Here is a 23,980-nt window from a genome sequence, read left to right as displayed (position 1 = left end):
TCTTTCAATCAGCTGCTGAGGATGGGCTGTTCATTTCAGGGGTGAATTGTTCCTGAGGTTGATGTTTCAGTCCTCGTTAATGATGGTGGGACCTGTTGCCACGGTAACAGAAGGTAACAGTTTTCCTTGTAAAACGTGTTGTGATCAGTGTTAATTTTGGCAGCAATTTCGGATTTAGTTTTTATTTTAGTCTTGTGACTAAAATGTCATTTGATTTTAGTCACGTTTTAGTCATCAACATTTTTAAAGTTTTAGTCTAGTTTTAGTCGACTAAATATCAAATAATTTTAGTCGACTAAATCTGCCGTGGATTTAGTCGACTAAAATTCTATGATATATATTTTTCATGAAATATTTAAGGTTTGATTGTGCAATAAAAACAGGCACAGCTTTAACTTGTGTTATTTGAAACAAACATCTCTTTATTTAATTGCTATGACCTTTTCACAAAAGCAGCAGTGAACAGTGAGCTGCTCTCCCTGAACACACTGTTCAGTCATGACCTTCTTCATGAATCCTCCATAACTACAGCAAAACACTTCAGTGACAACTTAGAAACAGGTCGCATGCTGTAAAACCATCAGCAGCGGTGTCTTCATTTATAGATTTTGTCACGTGTATCTTTGAACGGAAGTTAAGATGACTCGTCTGCAAATGTCGCTTCAGGTTTATTGTTTTTACCGCTGACAGTCGCTCCGCACGGTTTGTAAACCGTCTTGATTGTCTTGAAATTAAACGTGTCTGTGTGTCTGTTCTCCTGTTTTGTGTTACCGTGCATGAGCACGCCTTCTTCCAGCATCGCGGCGCAACGTCCTTACACAGAGAGAGCATTTCTGATTGGCTCTCTGCCGCCGTCTCCTGATTCGTCCCTCCCTTTCCACAAACAAAATTTGCTCTGATTGGATCTCGTCTCCATCAATAATTTCGTCTCGTTTTTATTCGTTGACGAAAGTGTCAATACATTTCGTCTTCGTTTTTGGCACCGTGCGTTAGTTTTTATTTAGTTATCGTCTCGTTTTTATCAGCAAAAAAAGGTTGTTAACGAAAACTATGACGAAAATGATTCGTCAACAAAATTAACACTGGTTGTGATATTGATGTGTTATGATCTTTATCTAACCTCTTGCCCTGTTTGTTAACCCGTTATCCTAACCAGTAGTTTTTTTTAATGATAACCCCAAACACAAGTGAAAACAAAACAGCAACGCTGTTGGGGGGGGGGGGGGGGGGGGGGCTGGACCCTGGATTCCTGGGTTAAGCTCCAACTAACAGCATCCCCACCCCATGTTTCCTTTTAACTCCCAATTCAGACTTCTGTGGCTGTATTAGTCCAATGATTGGATGATATCGGGTAATACATATATATGATCGGATCAGGATGTTGGAATTGTTATGGTTGTTTATCAAAATTTACAGTTAGCAAGATGGCTGCTCCAGGTAGCTAAGGGTTTTGTTTAGGGATGTCCCGATCCGATCACGTGATCGGAAATCGGGCCCGAATTACGTGATTTCAGACTCAATCGGAATCGGACATTACCTCCCGATCAGGACTCGAATATATTTATTAGGACTCTCAAAGTTAACGCCTTCTGTAGAGGGTGGCTCTGTGTCCTGTAGTGTAGGGGTATGACAGTCGCTTTTGGCGCGAGAGGTCCTGGTTCGAGACCTCGATGAGCCGCTGCGTGTGTGAAATCTCGTAGCGTGGTGCTCTAGACACACACACACACACGTTTTGCTAGGATCGGATCAGGACTCGGTATCGGCAGATACTCAAAATCAAATGACTCGGGGGACTCGAGGGCAAAAAAACCTGATCGGGACATCCCTAGTTTTGTTTACCTCTGCTCAGAGAGTGGCAAAATAATGCACATGTGAACCTTATTTACTTAGTTGTCCAAAATATTCGTCAAAAAACAGCTGCAGCTGCTTCGTTTTTACATTTTTTTAAAAGAAAACGAAAGAATGGAAGAAAGAAGGAATTAAAAGGTAGATTAGCAGGTTGCTGGCTGCTGTTTTTTGATTTTTAAACCGGTGCTCCTGTTTTGGCACTGACAAGTATCTTATGAGGACTAAGTTAAATTTCCATTAGAACAAATACAGTGATGAATCACTACTGACGCAGTTGGTTATGTGTCATTCACTCTCAAAGGAGTATTTTTAGCCTGGAACCACAGCAACTCTGTTTGTGTACTTGCTATTTCTCTTTAACAAAGTAGCACTCCTGTTTATCTCTGCAGAACGGAGAGCACACAAACAGCCGCTGAGGCCAGGCAGCAGAGACTCAACTGTTGCTGTGTAAACAGTCACATTTCTCTACAAATACTCTGAATTATACACCAATCTCATCACTGCTGTAGTTGTAGGACAGACGTGAGCTGTGTGACGGACAGATTTCTGCTAGAGGAGCAGCAGCAGGTGGACTGTTGATGTGTTTTATGGTCCCTGTGACACTTCTTACACAACTGTTAGCTGCAGGCTAATTGCAGATTCTCAAGGATTGCAGTATGAAAACATCACCTGAACAAGTATCAACAGTGTTATCATGGCTACAAGCAGACACATTTCGTCATGCACAGTAACAACATGGTTATAAAGATGATTTTAAATTTAAAAATTTCTTTGATTATTGATTTTATAAATAGATTCTAGATTTCTTTATAGAATCTTTTAGAGTGCAAATTTATTTTTGGTTTATTTTACAATGAGGCATGTGAAATGCTGTTTATACAAACTGTTTACTGAAAGTACTACTTCATTCTAACAGGTTAAGCTGGTGAGTAGTGATTAGGCACAAACCAGCCATGGAAATATGTATTGATAACAGATGCACAAACTGCTTCAAAATAATAATGAAGCAAACATTTAAAGTACATTTGTCCTTCAGATGTTCTTATCTTAAGGTCACAGAGCAGTGCATGTCAACATTAAAATTAAACAGGACAAATAAGTTCAGAAAAGTCACATCGGTGATTATTTCAAGTTAAAAAATGTGTCTGTGCAAATTAACCTGTGACTGGAATATGTCCCACACTAGTGCATGTTTTCACTCAGACTGTAGAACAGAAGCAGAAAAAACATGACAAACAAACAAACCGGACAATTTCACATTTAAATGTATGTCTGTGCAAATCAACTGTTACGTTCTTCCAGTGCTTAGTAATGTTTCCTATCTTGCTGTGGAGTCCATAAATAAAGATCGGAGTTCGTTCTTTTGATACAAGCAAAAATCCAGTTACTATGGCAACAACCAACGCTCCACGCTTCACCTAATGCATGTGGTGGCACTATATACAGCTGTTGCCGGCGTTGTGTCCTCGTCGCGCTTTCTTCGGCTTTCTTCGGCTTTCTTCGTGCTCCGGCTTATGGTGACAGACGTTGAACTTATGTTAGAAACGTGCTGCTCCGCATTATTTAACTGAACACCACTGCCTTCCACCATTATTGTTATTGTGGGCTCACATGTGCGCGGGTGATGGTGAGAGTACGCCGCACAAAAAATGCGTCATCATGACGAGGCACTAATCGCAGTAATCGATAAGTGGCATATATATTAATCGATGACAGTTTTTCTGACGATTAATTGCACATGATACGATTTTGCACAAGCCTAGTCCTTAATAGACGTGAAAAAATGCTCTCCAATAAATGTAGGGGAAGCTCTGGATGCTGATCTATACGTCCTACTGATGCAATGCTGCTTCAAAAATCATCCGTTTCCAGGTAATTGTTTTGCATTAACTTACATTTTAAATTATTTTATTTATATATATTCTTTTCAAAACATTAGTGACGTATTGGCTGATGGCACCTGACACATCAATTGATTATGGAGCGATAAAGGAACCAATGTTTATGTAAGGATGCAGGCTGGGAATATTGGTGGAATTTCACCCAGTCAATGCTGAGGTTCTGTGCTGAGAGCAGACAATTACAAGATTCAGATCAAAGCGACAGAAGTTTGAAAAGATATTAGAAGAAACTGTGATGTAAGTCAGGGAGATAATCAGCCAGCTTTGGCTTTCAATACGCTGCTTTTGTGGAATATAGTCATTCACAGCATCTATATTAGATATGAAAGCTTTTAATGAAAGGATTAAATCATCCTCAAGGCCTGCTGTCAGATACAAGTTAAAGAATTCACTGTCTCTTTGGAAACAAGCAGTGAGTCATCTCACACTGTGGCTCTGACACACAGGGACCCACGAGCAGCCTTCAAGGCTCTTTTACAACAGTTCAGAAGTTACATCTGTTCATGTGAACCCACGTGTAATCCACAGCAGACGAGTGCAGCTCAGCAGCGGGTTGCATTAGGTCAGTCAGCTAATGTTTACACTGACAGACCCACACTGTGGTGCTCCCTGAATCATGAAACAGATCATTATCCTCCTCCTCCTCATACGGGTCACCTACAAGAAGTGCTAGACACTCAGAGCCGTGAACCCGGTGGAGGTCTGTGCATAAAGATGGACCAACATTTTATCAAAATTGTGACGATGAGCGTTTCTAAGCTCATTGCTTTGCAAAGGTACGCAGGTCTACTGGTGTTAGGATATCAGTTGCCACATGGGGGCACCGTCAAACATTTACATAGTTCGCCCGATTATCCAAATACATGGAAAGAGGTGGAGCATTAGTGGAGCTGAGGCTGACGAGGCTGATGTAGAAGCAGAGCCAGCAACCGTTCATTTGTACTAAACTTTAAATATTTTCTTCTTTCTGCTATAAAATTAGGTGTTTTATTTGAGGGATGCATTGATTGACTTGTATTTGGAGTCAGCCCTCTAGTGGCCATGAGAAATACTACAGAGTGTACTTCATTTGTTCAGTGTAGCAGTTCTATCTACTTTGCTAAGCTAACCTGAAAAAACCCATCTAGAGTAAAGTGAGCTCAGTTTTGACCACAGTGTTTAAAGTCGTGAGAGAACAGTGCAGATTCATTATTAATAACCATAGAGCTCACCTTGCTGGCGCCGGGCAGTAGGTGCAACTTGACATAAGGATCTGACAACCCGTTGTGGTCCATCGGCTTGAGCCCCTATGGAAGAAACACAGAGAGGCATTCATGAATCATTAAAATAAAACTCCTGGGACAGTCTAACAGCAACACATGAGGGGGACAAGAGGAGGAAATACATAGATCTACTATATCTGCTGCTATATAAAATGTATTTGCTGTGAATCACGTATACAACTGTGTTGTGAATGAGACATTCAAAGAAAGATCTTCCACCTCACTGTGAGAAACACTGATCAAGTGTACAAAGGAGACGACTGAAGGGAGAAGTTTTACGTTTCTTTAAAGTCGAAATCAATAGAGCTCACAGAGGGCAGAGGATGTAAAGGTCAGTCACACAGTGAGGAACACCATGTGGGAACCCACTGAGTACAGTCAAAGAAACTCTGAAAACCCTCATAAAAAGTGTTTGTCCATGACCCCCTGTGGTGATTCAGGACTGTGTTTCATATAAAAGCAACGTGAGAGTCCTTTAATTACTATTATTTGTATTACAAGCATTGTGAACGACGTCTGCACCGACCACCTGACTGTCAGGCTGGCATGGACACATGATTCATCTTCTGCTGAATCATACCGGTCTGATAAATTTCCATGTGTCTTTTTTGTTAACTGTATGGTGTGTAAAGGTGGACCCCTGTAGTAAAGAAACACAAATGCACCTATGAAGCAGTAATGCGATCATGCAAACTAGTATTTATGTATGTTGTGTGTTACTCTGAGTGGCTAAATGACCAGAGGGAGTTATTTATGACATCAAATAAATAGTACACAAATAGCCAAGAGTAACTACGTCTTTGTATTTCAGACAACCAGTTAAGCAGTAGTAAAACCGTTTACCTATGACTTTTATTCTGTAAGACATTTCTGTGAATTGTTGTCATCATTAGGAATAAATGAATTTGATCAGTTCATCCTTGAGTCCAGATTTGAATACATTCTCTGAGATAATGAATGGAAGAGACGTCACAGTGACCTTCAATCACCAAAATTGAATCAATTCATTCTGAAGTCCAAAAGAAAAAATGTTTAAAAAGGTCAGAGTGACGTAAAATGAATGTTTGTGCCAAATGTGAGGAAAGTATCTGAAGTCATTGTTCAGATACTGATGTTTTTTTTAATACTAGATGTGGATGTATGTGAAGTCAGAATGACCTTTGATCCCTTAATCAATTCATGTTTCAGTCCAAAGTACATTTGTGCCAAATTCTGTCAAAGAACTAAAACACGATAAACTGGCAAATTAACTAGAACTGTTAGAACAGCTGGAGGTTTATTTACACATCCTAGTGAACATCACTAAGGTAAGTTGGTGTCCAGCAGTAGCTAGCATTAGCAGTAACAGCTTTGATAAAGATTACTACGACTACTGATAATACAATACAATACAAAGAGAGGTCACATCGTTTACTGTCACTGCATGTCACTGTTTAGATCTTAAAGGTCGGGTAGGAGATTTCATTCTGATGCACTTTTTGTTAAATTAGTGTAACTTCTCTTTTTTAAACTATTTGAAATAAAACTTTATTTTGTTCTGTAATTGTTATTAAAATTTTCATGTTTATTGAAAACTAATACTGAGTGCACGTTATTAGAGTTGTTGTTTGCCTTTTTAAAATCTACTGACAGTTTTTGAGAAGTGACAGAGTAGGCTACCTTAAGTCATTTACACAGAAACATGCAAATTAGTGTCAATGTAAAAACAAATCATGATAAAATCGTGATCGTGATTTTATCATTAAAGAATCGTGATATAAAATTTTTGCCATATCGCCCACCCCTAGGCCGAAGTCACAGACCACAGCTCGTCTTCAGGTAATGCGCGTCCATGTGAGTGGAGGCGTGGCTTCGGGGTGAGCTCAGAGAGAAAGGGGCGTGTGTTTACTTTCAAAATCTGGCTGACTCTCACTGAGTTTTTAAAATCTCCTACCCTACCTTTAATAGAATACTCTCATACCCCGTTCACACTGGGGAAAAAAATCTGGCTAAAGTGGGATTCGGGCCTATCCAGATGTTTTTTTTCTGAGTGTGAACACCTCGAATCCGGCTGTATCCAGTTTGATTTCAATCCGGCTAGATCCACCTCTCGTGGGTGGATCTAGCCGGATTGGCTCAAATGTGGCTCAGGTGTGAACGCAAATGTGGCTAGCGAATCCGGTTAGCGACATGCTACTTCCGGTTAGCATTGTGCTACTTCCGGTTCACGGGGCACGACACGGGACAAAAAACCGCATGACGCATGCGCACACGCTGTCCTACCGCGGTCTGAACGGACTCTGCATATTACGAGGCGCCACCTAGTGGTTTGGAGGACAGCAAACACGCTGGATGAAGCCGGATTGAGTGCGGACACAAGTGTGTGCTAGCCAGATTTGAAAATAGGTCTGAACGCGTCCAGCTTAAAGGCTGTCTGGGCTCAATCCTACTCTAGCTGGAATGACTTTCTCCAGTGTGAACGGGGCCTCAGAGATCAAGCTAACTGTGGTACCTTGACCACTGACAGAAGACTGCGCTCTTGACCTGTTTTCTTTTTGGCACACCGCTGCTAAGCGCTAACAGCTGATTGAGCCTGTACTCGATACAGAGGAAACTTCATTGGACAGGCCATCCGACTGAGTCTGCACTGAACCGAAAACTAAACTGAACCGAGAGGTAAACGGATCAGCAGAACGATCAGAAAGCTCCAATCAGCTTGATCCTTGAGAGTATTGTCTAAAATGAGTGCCCCATGGCGTCTCAATACAGCAAATTTGACGTGTGCCTTAAAACCATCTACTCCACCTCATGCCTGTTTACATAGTTCTCATCAGTATTGTAGCTAACAGAAGGTTTCTTTCCCGGTTGTTGAAAATATTCATTATTAAATCCGGCGTCCAGTTCAAATGTCACCTCCCTTTCCTCACTAACCAACTTAGTGACATCACCATCTCCGCTAGGACAACACTGGCACTGTACGTATTGCGATATGATATCCACCTTTTTTATCATGGATTGTTTCTTTTCCTTTTGAAGGATGGTCCTCACTTCTACTTTGTCTAGCAGACAAACACTCACATAATCCTCCTTAATAAAGGCTGTGAAATTGACTTAAAAATCTCACAATACAAAGACTTCATCTCTCCTCTAAAGCCTCCTCATCACTGAGAAAGTCTAACATCATTCGTTTAATTGTTCCCTGCCTTTGTGGTTTTCTCTTTAATGGAGCGAAAATGGAAAAATAAAACAAATATGACGTCTGTTCTGCCACAATTATCGGGACTAATAGAGGAGCTCGGCTCAAAGCCCGGCACTCAGCAGGAATTACTGGCAGCAAAATGACACACTCAACTGTGTCTGTAATAAGGCAACACTACTGCTCTACATCCTGTCTGCACAAAATAAAATAAAACCACTGTGACACTAATTTCTTCAGCTCCCACTCATAAACATGTCCACGTTTTGATGGACGATGTCGGATATATTTAGTACCCCCAAAGCTCAGGGAAAGTCCAGACGGCACGTTATAAACACAGACTATGAAATCAGTTTAAAGGGAAGGAGGGTCCTTCTGATTTCATTTGTGCACGTCACAGAGACGGATACATGCAGGGAGCTATCAACAGGATTACATTTGTCTAAAGCTCTGATTGGACGGGCCGTCGCACGCCCTTCCAAGGATTTTGTTGTCACTCTTGTGGCTTTTGCCGTGAATATAAAGAGGAAGGATCAGTCAGAAGGCTGCTCACGTATGAGGAGCGATTGATAAGTGAGCGGCCTAAACGGAATAATAATGTGGCAGAGAAAGACTTCCTGTGGGTCAAAGAGGCTGACTTCTATGAAGAACAGCTTGTTGTCTCCAGAAAGACAAAATATGGGGTCAATATTCCAAAGTCTGGAGGTGTCAAAAACTGTTCCTCCTGCAGCCTGTGGGGGCAGGCTCCAAAGGACGACCAATCCACATAGGCCCCGTTCACACTGGAGAAAGTCAGTTCAGCTAGAGAAGGATTGAGTCTTTAAGCTGGATACGTTCAGACCTATTTTCAAATATCACACACGCATGTCCACGCTCAACACAGCTTAACCCGGCTTGTTTGGTCTCTTCCAAAATGCTAAGGTGGCGCCTCGTAATATTCAGAGTCCGTTCAGGCTGCGGTAGGACCACATGTGCACATGCGTTGTGCGTTTTCTCAATCTTTGTTTTTTTTTTTTGTTCAAAAGGCAGTTTATTCCTTTGTAGCCCTGTTGAAAATAAACTCGGGGCAAAGCTGTTGTAGTTTAATGGTTTACATACACGACCCGGACACTATGGTGTCGCTAGCCGGATTCGCTAGCCACATTTGCGTTCAGACCTGATCCACATTTGAGCCAATCCGGCTAGATCCACCTCCGAGAGGTGGATTGAAAACTATCCGGATATATCCAGCCCCACAAAGGGTTCCATCCTTCCATCCATTTTCTTAATCTGTATTGCCCTGTGCTACCTGGTACACATTGAACAGGCCACCAATCTATTCCAGTGCTAACACAGAGAGACAAACAACCAGTCTCACACACACACACACACACACACACACACACACACACACACCTATAACCTTGTTTTTTAACTCCTAATTGATGTGACGGGCTCCAGATATGCACACACTGTTTCTGAGGCCTGGAAGTATCGACTAGTATCGACTGGCAGGTTCTTTGGGTGTACATTTTAATGGCATCCTTCTTGGTTGAGCCATCAGATTCAAGTAGATGGAGGCTTTATTTTGTGCAGTGATGAGGTCAGCAGGTGTAGTTTGGTAGGAAATAGTCCCAGCATGAAATTGTTAGTATCTGGGTCCAGAATTCCTGAAAAAAGACATTGTTGAAGTATTAAATTGCATTTTTGTCTCACACCAATCAATCTAAATGGCACTGCAGGCCAAAGGATACATGTAAATATTTGATTGTATGTGAACTCTCCCTTTAACTTTTATTAGAGTGACACATTCACGCAGAGCTGAGCAGCAGAAGCTGAGAGGCATGCAGGGATTCTGCTGCTTTATGCAACACAGTCAACATTCACTTTACAACCCGAGTCTCAGTACCAGCCATGACCCTTTCTCCTCAATCTGCTTTCTTATTTTCTCCTCGCTCATCCAGGGAGCAGCCGGGGTGAACTAAACATGGAAAATATTCAGCTTTGTACGATGTGCTGAATTCAAAATACACACACACACAAATGGAAACATAAATCTGACTCTGCACCTCTGAGTGTGGGAATGTTACTCAGTGTTTAGCTGTAACTGTTTCTTTCACACTAACACATTACTGAATCAGCTCCATGAGAGCTGATTGAAGGGGTTAAAGTGTCATCTTCATCTGCTTCTATTGTTGCCCTGAATACACACCTGAAGCTGAGACACATTATGTATGAGGTTGGACCGAGGATGAGGAGACAGCTGCATCAAGCTGCTGATTGCACAAGCACACCGTGAATACTCGGTTGATCATAATTATGGAGGGTACGGAGGAAAAATGACCGCTGCACCAGGCAGATGGAAGTGTACACACACACAGACACACACACACACACACACCTCCCATCTCACACACATTCATTCATAACAAATCTCCTGAATAGAAGCCTGAAAGGAGGTCCAGCTCCAAGTTTAGAGCATTTAAAACAGAGCATACATGCTGCTGTGTTCAAATACATCCTTCATCACATGCAGCACTGTGCCACAGATCTTTTGGTCGGATGATTTTAGGGTTTGTCTATCTGTGCTTCACACGGGTTGTCTTCACCTGTCAACATGATTGTGCAGTGAGTCTTTAATGGAGTCTATTCTTGGATAAGTTCGAACACTAAAAATAACTAGAAAAGGCATTTTCTGAAGAACATGCAAGTTTGATTGCTGCAGCTGAAGCATTGCTTTGAATGCTGATGTGAAGGATTGCTCTGAATTGCTGGAGAATCTGCAATCTGAATTTAATTCACTGAAACACGGTTAAGAATTTGAAAAGATGAAGCTCATATTTTGAAAAGTAGAAAATCTTAATAGGAGGAGATACATTTGGCAGATGACCCTCGTTGAAGGACTCTCTCTCATAGACTTCAATGTTAAATGGCTTTTGAATTTTTATTCATATTTTGAAAACGAAACATATTTGAACAAATCCGAATACAAGTTTAACAGCCCTTGAAGAGCTGAACAGAATGATGTTTGAACGGGTTCTGTAGCTGAAAGCATGTGGAACTAGTTACATGTCAAAGTTGAAGGTGGTTTTGAGGCTCCTCCATAGACTCCCATGTTAAAAATGACACAGAAATTGCTTAATATTTGAAAAACTATAATTTTTTGAAAAAAACTTGACATTGACCCGGAATGTCCTCTGTGAGATGAACATTTTGATAATTGAATGGCTGAAATTGGTCAATGTCAAGTTTTTTTCAAAAAATTATAGTTTTTCAAATTGCAAAGTGCAATAGTTTTTTAATTTGATTGCCTTGCAGCAATCAAATTAATAATAATAATAATACAGATACTTGCCCATGAGATGTTTATTTTATATATTTATGTTCATGATATTAATGAATTGTAAGAGATATGCTTCATGTAATGACATTTTTTTAATGCTATTTTACCAGAGTAGGGATGTTTTTCTAAAAATAATAATAATAATAATAATAATAATAATAATTGAAACCTTTATTAGTCCCACAATGGGGAAATTGCTTAAGGCAGCCCAGCAAAGAGCGCCATACACCAGTGAGTACACTGGAGGCTATGCAGGTAAAGTGTCTTGCCCAAGGACACACAACAGTGACTAGGGAGCAGTGTTAATTTTGTTGACGAATCATTTTCGTCATAGTTTTCGTTAACGACCTTTTTTTGCTGATAAAAACGAGACGATAACTAAATAAAAACTAACGCACGGTGCCAAAAACGAAGACGAAATGGATTGACACTTTCGTCAACGAATAAAAACGAGACGAAATTATTGATGGAGACGAGATCCAATCAGAGCAAATTTTGTTTGTGGAAAGGGAGGGACGAATCAGGAGACGGCGGCAGAGAGCCAATCAGAAGTGCTCTCTCTGTGTAAGGACGTTGCGCCGCGATGCTGGAAGAAGGCGTACTCATGCATGGTCACACAAAACAGGAGAACAGACACACAGACACGTTTAATTTCAAGACAAACAAGACGGTTTACAAACCGTGCAGAGCGACTATCAGCGGTAAAAACAATAAACCTGAAGCGACGTTTGCAGACGAGTCATCTTAACTTCCGTTCAAAGATACACGTGACAAAATCTATAAATGAAGACACCGCTGCTGATGGTTTTACAGCATGTGACCTGTTTCTAAGTTGTCACTGAAGTGTTTTGCTGTAGTTATGGAGGATTCATGAAGAAGGTCATGACTGAACAGTGTGTTCAGGGAGAGCAGCTCACTGTTCACTGGTGCTTTTGTGAAAAGATCATAGCAATTAAATAAAGAGATGTTTGTTTCAAATAACACAAGTTAAAGCTGTGCCTGTTTTTATTGCACAATCAAACCTTAAATATTTCATGAAAAATATATATCATAGAATTTTAGTCGACTAAATCCACGGCAGATTTAGTCGACTAACATTATTTGATATTTAGTCGACTAAAACTAGACTAAAACTTTAAAAATGTTGATGACTAAAACGTGACTAAAATCAAATGACATTTTAGTCACAAGACTAAAATAAAAACTAAATCCGAAATTGCTGCCAAAATTAACACTGCTAGGGAGGAGATCATACAGACATTATATCATTATATAAGGACTTAAAGCAATAGCCTACCAAGCAGTTTTTCAGCCTCCAAGCTGTGTTTCCAAAGTCTCTATAGAGATCTATAGAGCCCAATGTTGTTTTTGTACCCGGCTGTAAACATGTTTGTTTCTGCTGTGAAGACATGTTTAACATTTTCCAGGATTTCTGTTTTATTTTGCATAAAAAAAGAATATATACATTGTTGAACTTGAAACTGGAGTTTGAACCTGTTTTTTTGTGTTTGTTACATTTCTATGTTCCTTAAGCTTTTGTTCTTGTTCACATGAATCTGCTAAGTTTAACCATATTTATATACAAAGTCATTAAACATAGACAGACACATTCATTTTAATCAGATAGTGTTCATGTGTATTTTCAAAGCCATACATAAATCCCATGGGTGCTTATTTTCCACAGCGCTATCAGCCTCTTGATCGCTGGGGCATGTGTCTTCATTACCATATCTGACTGGGCTGCTAACGCGCAGGTGGAGGAAACATCAATCACCAGGAGCAGCAGATAACAGGACGGGCGAGAGAGGAGCCATTGATCTAAGCCGAGGAGGAAGCTGACCCGCCGTCCCGTTAAAGAAGGGGTTAATGCCTCAGGTGGCACCTGGGGTCAGTGGAGGCGTTCAGGTCAAGGCGATCGAGAAGTGATGGAGGTAGGTAATATGGAAAGCTGGCAGATGGCCCACCATTTATCACAGATGTATGTCAATACTCACGATGGAGAGGCTTGAGGGAGAGTGTGGGGGAGGTGGCGGGGGTGTCACATGGCCGTGCTGGGACACATTAGTTTCAGTGCCAGTCATATTATTGATAACAAGTCATTGATTTGGAGGGGAACCACAGCAGGGATGCTGATTAGTGATGAATGGGATTTTTGTCGAGGATAATAAGTGGAAATTTAGAGATTTTTGAATCATACACACTAACAGCACAAATACAGAGGCTTTAATTTGACTACATTTCTAATAATTTCATGTTATATCAATGAGGTAAATATATATAATGTGCACTACGAAGCACTGAATCAATACTCTATGAAGAATAAGGGAACATAAAGCAACTTAAAGCGTCACTTAATACGTACAGTTATTACCTTATTTCTTTTTTCTGACTTGTGTGTGTATATTTTTTTATGCTATCAAACCTTAAATACAGCTTTAAACCTTATCTAATTTTCCCTTTGAGCTCTATCCAATCCAACAAACATGTTTACACCGTCACTCTTTTAAAGGATTTTAGTTCCTAAATGAATGCAGTATTAAGAAACAGGGCTGTTTTTAGTGGACAGGTGTGTGTGGTCACTGAATGCTAGCTGGTTAGCTTAGATTCAGCACCTCTAAGACCAGAGGAGAGATCAGGACCAGAGGCTTTCTGTTACTCAAATCTCCCTTGAATCTGTAACGTTGAGGAGGTAACTGATTGTTTGATGCACTCACTAGCAAGCCTAACGAGCCAATCAGCATCCAACAGTAGAAGAAAGACGCACTGCTTCAAGGTCAGTTCTCAGGAAACCTAACCTAGGTGATGACAGGGATAATCGGTCCATCTTTATTTGTTGGGATATTGACAGTGCATTATGTTGTGTAGGAACAAAAGATTCAAGGTTTCAATTAAATTGATAAACTGCCAATATTAATTGTTAGAAATCAATACAACCAAGTGCTTGCTCGGAAATCGTTCTTTTAAGTCTGCGTTTGTGCCAGACTCGTTAAATGTTTTTTTTTCCATTACTCGGTTAAATGTAGTTCCACTGTGTCCATTGTGCATCTCTCCCCACACTAACAAACCAGGCAAGTTTACCCTGCGTGATGGCCTCCCTCATGTTGTCATTGTGTGAAAACAGAGCAACACAATGGAAGTGCAATTATGGTATTTAAAAAAACACACACACACACAGAAGTCGTCTACATGTGGAGAAACTGGAGAAAACACAAGCAAAGCTAAAACATCAAGAAATTTAAGAAAACATCCAAGAAGGAACAAAAACCAGGCTTTTTAAGCAATTTCAGTTGTTTAAGCAGTTTCCAAGAGTACCCCAAAAAGTGACGGACCCTAGCCGGGCTATCCAAAAATACTCAGGATGCTAAAACAAACCAAAAAAACTGGACTTACAGACTCCAGAGAATCTTTAGATCTTTTATCTTTAGGTTAAAATCGAATATTTTACACTTGCCAACTTTGTAAATAATGTATCGAGCTTATATCCGTAGCAGCTTTTCTGTTTCTGCTTGTGTTTGTGCTTACTTAAATACACTGTGAGCAGAAACAAAGAGTTTTGGTTCAGGAAAGTTCGTCGAACAAGAATCTAGATTGCATCTTCTAATTAGAATTTACACGTGAACAGCTGATTGATGATGTGTAACAGTAATGTGAATGTGGTTGACCTTTAGGGCCACATTTCTCTGCATGCTTCTGTCACTGTTTGTTATCAGCGTGTTCGTTTTTAATTAGTTAAATTGTCTTGATGAGTAATTATTGGTAAAAATGCACTACTGGAGAAAAATGGGACCAAAACACAAGTAATCACATTACAACGATAAAGGAGAGGGAGCTCAGAGGAGGAAGAGGAGAGCGGGGGCTAGGGGTCAGTGGTGGGTCTGATCAGGGCTCACAGGGTCTGGGCGCTGGTTAGATAAATCTTAAGTATTGATTAGTGGGGACTGGTTGGGATTGGAGCTTATCTCAGTGGCTTACCTTCTTGTATCTGGGGATAGGAAGCTGTTTTTTTCCAGCAAACATAAAGCACCAACACACACAGAGACGATGACGGCATGCAGAAGAGTAAAGTGGAGGAGAAAAGAAGACAAAAAACAACATTTGAAATTAAAGCATTTGAAGCAACATGCAAAATAAACACTGAGATGAAAAATGAAAATAAAATTAAGCAGTGTGTGTTTGCCGAGGAGCCGTTTGGCTCAGAGCGCCGCAGAAATGTTTTCAGTTCTGAAACAGAAAGTTTGATTAGAGCCACACTTAATTTGAAACATCTGTTGATACAGTAAACTTCACTAACAAACTTACATTTGGCTTTAATTAATTTGGTCTGGGACAACAGTTGCAGTCGGTCTGTAATGATTGAAAAAAACAGCTCTGAACTGCTGCTGCTGCAGATAATCCAACAAATCCACACACACGGACAGCAGAATAGGAATGAGAATAGGCTCCGCTTGGTGTCCACAGCTATTTATATCTGACTTGTTTACAGTTTCTGTTCTGCTGAACAGACCTAAAGCGCATCTTATAATGTGTGTTATTCTCAGAAGATTTGCATGTTTTGATTTGAGGCTTGTTTCGGGTTTTCTGTCCTGTTGGGTTTCAATTTATCGCAGTATCTAGTTATCTGGATTTACGGCTTCAGTTTCTTGTATTGGGATGTGTTTGTCTTCTTGTTTATTTTATTGATATTGACAGGTTCCTTGTACTTCCTGTCTTATTTTTGTAGTCCTCTTTCCTTGTGTGTCGCAGTCCGCTTTCACTTCCTCTCGAAACAGTACTTAGGCCCCGTTCAGATAGCGTTTAAGCTGGATACGTTCAGACCTATTTTCAAATCTGGCTATCACACACACGTGTCTGTTGTCCTCCAAACCGCTAGGTGGCGCCTCGTAATATACAGAGTTTGTTCAGGCCACGGTAGGACCGCGTGTGCGCATGCGTTGTGCGTTTTTTTTGTCCCGTGTCGCTCATTCTTTCTTCGGGTCAAAAAGCACTTTGTAGCCTTGTTGAAAATAAACTCGGGGCAAAGCTGTCGTAGTTCGATGGTTGTTTACATACGGCTTTTGTACGCGACCCGGACACTGTCCCTGTGAACCGGAAGTATCATATACCTGAGCCACATTTGAGGCAATCCAGCAAGATCCACCTGCGAAAGGTGGATCTAGCCGGATTGATTTCCCCAGTGTGAACGGGGTCCTATCTGTAAAAAGTTTCTCTGCTATTTTCTTGCATCTTATACAACCATAAGTGGGCACATAGCTGTTTACTTTCTGCTGTTTTTGCCAAGGACAAGCGTGTTTACATCCCCTTTTAATAATCAATACTTTTGAGGCGATAACTTGTATTGAGCCTTAGCTTAGCTTAACGAAAAGACAAGTAGGAGTAGAAAAATGTGACCATCTTGTTTCAATAATGCTACTCTAAGCTAACTAATTGGAGCTTTGCACCAAACAAAGACTGATATTGATTTTTTTTTCACGCCTGTCTTGTTGTTCTCTTGTTTCTTTAAGTTAATGATGCACAAGTGCAACAAAAAAAAAGTCTTATCGGACAAACTACATGGATGATTTACTGTGTTTTTTTCACCAGGCACTTGCTGTCTAAGGCTTGACAGCACCAGTATTAACTGTTAAGATATGAATCACAATTGATTTTGCTGCAGCTCTGACATAACAGCGCCTCACTTAATCCTTTCTGAATAGCCTTGTGGGAAGGCCCATCGGACAGTTCATCGATATTTTAGAGGCGAAATCGGTACGTTGAAAAGTAAAAATAAAAAACCTCTCAGATGCGCTTCTATTTACTGTAATACAGGGAGTACAAATGAAGACAAGTTGTTTCATTCTTCAGTCTTCAGTCTTTTTTTTATGTAGAAACAAACACAGTGTTACAATAACAGACACAAAACACCAAAGACGTGAGTGAGTGTATGTTTGTGTGCTCCCACATGAGTGTGGGCATATCAGGCAATGAAAATGCCGTCTGTAGAAGAAGAGAGTGACACAGTGTTAATGTAGGTTCCTGAAGTGTAGGTGGTGCTGAATAAACAGGTTGCACTTGAATTGTAAAGATGTCAAAGATGATATCTGATTCACTGATGAAGGCAGCAAAACTTGTTTTATCTATAGCGGGAGGTGTTCCTAAAGAGAAAGACTAGATCACTTTGTATCTACCTCTCCATCTGCTCTCCTGCAGACACATATATAATATCTAGCAATGTAAATAGTCCCTATTCTCAGACCTGCAGTCTTGCCTTTCCTCTTCTCTCTCTCTCTCTCTCTCTGTCTGTGGACCCGTCTGCCTCCTCTCCTTCTTTGACCAGCAGTAGTCCAATTTCCGCCGGCACCCTGTAGGTCCACAGCATGGGTCTGCGGTCGTTGTTAACCTCAGCCTCAGTCTGGGACGGAATTCAAACTGCCGATACGCTTGTTTAAATTTGGCACGTTTTCCACCGGATGCCCTTCCTGACACAATCCTCTCTATTTATCCAGCCTTGGAAACGGCACAGAAGTCACTGGCCTCAGACCCCTGTGGCTAGATTAAGACTCTACTGCTGCTTTAATATGTGGATGACAGGGAGGATCTGATGATGTCTGTCCTACACTATGATAAACACTGGCAGGTACACATAGATGAGCAAATGATCCAGTTTTCCATTGATCCATGTATCTGCATCCGTGTTGAAGAGACTTTCAGACCTCCTGGGTCCACCCCCCTTCTAGTTGGACATGCCCAAAACACTCCAACAAGGACACCTAATCCTAATCAGATTCCTGGACCACCTCAACTGGAGGAGCAGCAGCTTTACTCCAAGGTCCTTCGGGATGACTGAGCTCCTCAGCCTATCTCTAAGGGAGAATGTATCATTGATCACATTCTTTCAGCTCGTGGCCATAGGTGAAGGGAGGAACAAAGATCATTTGATAAGCTCTCTTCACTAAAACAGAGCGGTGCAGCATCAGTCCACCCGTTGATCTCCTGCTCCATTCTACAAAGGATACAAAGATCTTATGATCCTGTTTTCAGCAGCATAACTTTGGCACTTGAACAGTTCCCTGAGGAGGTTCAGATCAGCGGCTGTCCATATGTGATACATGTAAAGCTGTACTTCCTTTCTTCATGTTGACTAAATTTATGTAAATTATGAGTAAGTGTCTCTAAATGTCAATTGTATGTGTCATTTGTGAATCATCCTTATTAAAAAGCACTGTCTCAGAGAGGAGTGATATTTAGAAAGAGTGAAGACTTTCCATGAGATGTATTTACATGAACTGGTGTTCACACTGCTGTGTTTGAAGGGAAGTTGATCTGGTCTTTGAGCAAACATGTAAAATAATATAGCTTCTTTAAAGTAAATAGTTAATGTATTTCCATGTATTGCATCATATTGTACTCAAATACACTACACGTAGAATTATGTAGTCAACAACAGTCTTAAACTTGAATATGTTTTAGCCTCCTTTAGCTTTGATGACAACTTTGAACACGGTTGGCATTCAAACAGTCAGCTCCATGAGGTTTGGAGGACTTGGTGACTGCACACCCCAAACTGTCTCACCGCTCTGTTGCTCTTCTTCTTGGTCAGACAGTTTTATAGAAACTGGAGGTGTCATTGTCCTGTTAAAAAACTGTGGTCTAACTACGACCAACAGTGCCACCACGCCTCCTCCTCTGTGCTTTACAGTGTCACCAGTGTGTAGACACCCTCTGCCCACCTCTTCTGTTTCTGAAGGGAAGAATCTCAGATTTGGACTTGTCACACCTAAGTACACATTTCCAGTGGTCTAAAGTCCAGTCCTTGTGTTTCTTGGCTCTTGTTGTTGTGGCGTTATTGCAGCACTAGAGCATGTGATGGTTTTTGGCGACTGCACGTTTTTGGGGGTTTCCTGACCTTTATGTCTTGAAATGATGATGGACTGTTGTTTCTCTTTACTTATTTGATTGGTTCTTGCTATAATATGGATTTGAACAGTTGTTGGACTGGACTATTCTCTCACAGAGAACTGTGTATCAACCCCACCTGTGACTAATAGAATGCCAAGAGCATGCAAAGCTGTCCAATGGTTTGACTGCTACTGTAAAATAAACATATTAATATATGTTATATTATAACATGTTTCCATGGTAACATATATCGCATAATGTATTGCATTGTACTGTGTTGTATGGATTCTTATCACAGTGGAGTCTGAACATGGCTGACAAGTCTGAGACAAGTCTGTTACAACGCTCCCTCAGATGGCAGACAAACAGTGTTGTTTTCTATATTGAGATATCTCACTGTGCACCAAATTGTTGGACAGATGGACAGACAGGCTGACAGACTGGCTAGTATCACCATCTCCAGGCCATGCTGCTACACAAAAAAAAACCATAAAGAAACCAGGAAAAGTGATTCATCTTTAAACTTTTAACATGCGGGGCTCATGTTTTATCGCTGATTCCATCAGTCTGCCGAGTCCAAACAGATCATTCATTCTGATAGACGAGCAGCAGGGTAGCGAGGGCGGGTTAGAACCCATTAGGTTTGAACAGAGACCTCAGATCAGCTGTGACTGTTGCCTGCTAAGATAATAAATTGGAAAAGTCAGGTGTGAGTGAAATCACTTAGGAGCGGTGATGTGGAGGCCAATGGGTGTCATGGCTGCTGTGTCCGAGGTCTAAGAGATGTGTCAGGTGCTACAGTCTTGCTGTCAGTGCAGCTGTTTAAGAGAGATGTGCAAGAGCTGTAAACTGGTTTATGAGTTTTCATATCTTATCAAGCTGAGTAACCACAAGGATGATGACAGCGGAGCGAGGACTGCACCTTCCCATACAGCCGGGGCCTCCTGCAGGGAAAATTTAATGGCTGTGTGCTGATGTGTTGAGGCGTAACAACCAATAAGGAGACTCTCAGCTGGAGGAGCAGAGTACAATGACAGAGACGATCTTGTTTTTGTCTGAGGTTGATTTTTTTTTAGGTGCGCAGTAATGTAATCTCATGAGGGAGCGCAGAAATCTTTATTCAGCTGAGGTGGGAGGAACTAAAGAAAGTGGCAGCGTGTTACTCAGTGAGATTTGACACAGTACAAAATAGGACTGCAGGGTGATGTTATGTTTGCAGCAGGCAAGCTGGAGAGGTGAAAAGCTGATGTTTGTTTGTACTGCAGCAGGCAGCACTGTCATTCAAACAGAATGTAGCTTTTATGCTCTTATTTTCCAACTGCAAGGAGGTTTGCTTCGATGTGTTTTAGCTCCTTGCACTGTAATATTAGCATATTTCTGATAAAACTCTTTACAACTGTTACACGAAGAAGAAGCAGCAACAGACTTATTGTGCCACGCAGAATCATAGCGAGTGATTGACAGGTTTGCAGAGAGAGTCTGATAATGAAGCATGTACTGTCTGTGAATGCTGATAAAGGAGTTCAAAAAGAAAATAAAGTGTGAAAGAACACTTTGTGGTATTTTACAGTGATATCTGGACGTCTTTGGAGAGAAGTGGCAGCTCAGTGGGGAGGTGTAGGAAAAAAATGTTTTTTTATATAGAAAAAAGGTCTCAATGTTATACTTTAGTCTTATTATTGTTAAATTCCTTGTGCCACACCTGTACTGTTGGTTGTCTGCTGCTTCTCTTTCTTTGTCATTTAATTGCCTCCTGGGGACAAAGTTTTTTTAATTTAACACGATTTCCTTGTTTTATTTATTTAGCGTTACAGTCTCACACTGAGGCTTTTAGTATTATTTGAACAAAGTAAAACGTGCGCAGTTTAGAATGTAATATGAAATTTAGTCAACCCCCAAGAAAGCTACATACTTGGCTGTCTGCAGATCAGCCTGTTCGCTTGCTAAGCTAACAAACAATCAAACCACAGTGATGAGTAGAAAACAAAAATATGCGTTACATAATATACATTCATTTCTTCTCAATGACAATATAAATGTATGAACAACAAGTGTATCTATCTTTCAGCCATATTTTCAGCTGTAATAAAACAAATCCTCTGCAGCCGTTTTTATTGTAACATTTTAAGGTAACACAGACCTAAATGCCACATCAAATATTATCAGTCAATGTTAAAGAACTCTAAAGCCTTTAAAACACATTAAAAATGACAATTAATGTGTAATAATAATGTGGCTCTGCTCCAGTTTGAATAAATCAGGAAAATAAGAGTGGACATTTAGCGTCGTGCTGTAGTTTGTTGTGAACTGTCTTCTGAGCAGCAGGTATCACAGGGACACAGAGGGAACACTGTGCACCTTGCAGCTTTAATGGTAGCACCTTATTGAGTTTTATCAGCTTGAAATAATATCAGCAACAACTCTGCTGATGTCTGAGGTTTCAGAGACTCCTGCTCTGAGTCACTAAAATCTCACCAGAGGCGATGTTACCCCACCAACAAACAAAAGTGAGACTCAGACCTAAACTTGTTTATGTGTTCTCATACACATCCTGACTGCTGCATGTAGAGGAAGTGCTGTAAGAGCTCTGAGCTATTTCTGCCTCTGTTCTCCAACATGTGTGTGCTCCTTTTTAAATCAATTAAAGCCAGTTTCCAGGGGCTAAACTGATTTATTTCTGTCATGTGAGCCATTACAGTGGATGTGCTGTGATTCACTTAGTGCAGTGGGCAGCCTGTGAAGATGGTGACGCTACAGAAAGAGTGAACGTAAGGCCGCGAGCTAACACTTAAAGTTGTTGTCAGGGTTGTAGTTTCACTGAACGGTACTGATGACGTCATGGTGATCTTGGAATTGCTTTTTAAAAATCTTTTCGAGCCGCTGTACAGGGAGCTAAATGCACCGCAACAACGACTATCCTGGTTCTGTGGAGCATAGCATGTGGTCGATGTGTTGTCATTGATGCCGGCGCCTATTTGGAAAGCCCTTTAGCACTGATAGCTATAAGTGTGTTGTAGGTGTGACAACGGCCTACAAAGGGTCCTTTACAAAGATGACAACAATCACCTAACGACATGCTAACTCCTACGTGCTAGCTTTAAAAAGACCCTCAAGAGCTAGTTGCATTTCGTCTTTGGTAAGTTACTGATTTAACTGATTACAGTTCTTCAACCTTCCAAATGGCTCTATGGAACAAACCATGTAGTAAATCTGTTGATGTCTGAGTGAAAAAGCCTATGGCTGCTAACCCTGCCTTAGGCTTCCATTGTGCCTGACTGAAGGTGCAAAAATGTCAGATGCTTCTACCCAAAACATGACCTAATGTTAAAAAACTTAGGGTTAAGTGTCTTGCCCAAGGACACATGGCCTGCAGCCAGGGTGGGGGATCGAACCACCGACCTTAGTGGACAACCACACTTAAAGAGTAATATCCCTCTGGATACAAATTGTTGTTGAACAAGACACAGATAACATTTTTAGCAGACTGGACCAGAATAGCATCCATAGTCCACATATAGTCTGCATATGACTGCACCACAGGTTTCATAAGAGTCCCTGTAGGAGGCTCCGACTGTCGCCATGGTGGCAGCATCTGGGTCTGCCTAAACTCCTGTTTAATCCAAATACTGGCAAAGAGGTGGAGCTCACAATGTGAGTTAGAATACCTGTCACTTAAAGTGTTCGCACATTATTACGGAAAAGTTTAAGTTTTAACATAGAGGTCTATAGAGATTGACTCACATTTTGAGCCAGCCCCCAGAGGGCAAGGAGGGAACTGCAGTTTTCTTTCTTTCAGACAGCAGCAAAATGTTCATACATCTTCCAACTTACATCACTTTGTAAAATTAAAGAAAGCCATTAACTAATTAGTTTTCTTAATGGTTTTATGTTTGACTGGCAGTTTGTTCAGATAGTCATCACTGCTCGTGCATCCATACCGCGAGCTTAATTGAAAAACTGTTTGATGTCTTCGGTTCAAACAGGCAGTGAAGCGCTTAAATAAATTGACAAAGTAAATACAGACATGACACACAGCTTCATCTCATAAAAACTCTTAGAGTGTTTGAATTGGTCCTGAAGCACAAAAAAAAGATAATGAAAAAGTAAAAGGTATTATTAGATGGGGCTGGCTCTCATGCTGTTGACATGTCAAGGAGAAGGATCTAATTAACAAGAAAGAGTCTTTGTGTTGCACTGCCTTCATACTTGAATGAATGGGTTCACAGCCCTTCAGATCCACTTACAAATGAAACGTAGATTGGCACCTGCAGCTGGCGAAAAAACACAAAAACTCCCCTCTGCTACACCATCTGTGAAAATGCCATTTAAACACTCAGGGTTATACACGGTCAGAAATCTGTTACACTGAGCATTAATGAGGGAATTAATTAGTGCAGCAAGGAGCCGACAAGGCTCGCGTTGTTTTTAATTTGTGTATAACAGCCACAGTGCAATCGAAAAAGAGGTTCTCAGTCCTTAGTGCACCTTAAAAACTGCTTTGGTCTGCCTATTTCACCTCACCAGCTGAACCCATCTTGCCAGGCTTCAGGCTATGCGCAGAAGAATGGGTGGTTCTGACCAATCAGGTAGTACCGAG

The 23,980-nt window shown here is 40.9% G+C and overlaps 1 protein-coding gene across 1 annotated transcript in view; it reads right to left on the bottom strand.

Moving 5' to 3' along the window:
- Positions 1–23,980, bottom strand: part of doc2b (double C2-like domains, beta) — a 99,491-nt gene that overhangs the window by 25,802 nt on the left and 49,709 nt on the right. Inside the window, exon 3 of the mRNA XM_028421415.1 lies at positions 4,961–5,035. Coding sequence (XP_028277216.1) covers positions 4,961–5,035 — 75 coding nt within the window. The remainder of the gene's footprint in view (positions 1–4,960; positions 5,036–23,980) is intronic.

This window comes from Parambassis ranga, chromosome 14, assembly GCF_900634625.1.
Source record: "Parambassis ranga chromosome 14, fParRan2.1, whole genome shotgun sequence".
Taxonomy (NCBI): Eukaryota; Metazoa; Chordata; class Actinopteri; family Ambassidae; genus Parambassis; species Parambassis ranga.
The sequence above is the reverse complement of the archived record's forward strand: the minus strand, read 5'-3'. Positions and strand labels throughout refer to the sequence as shown.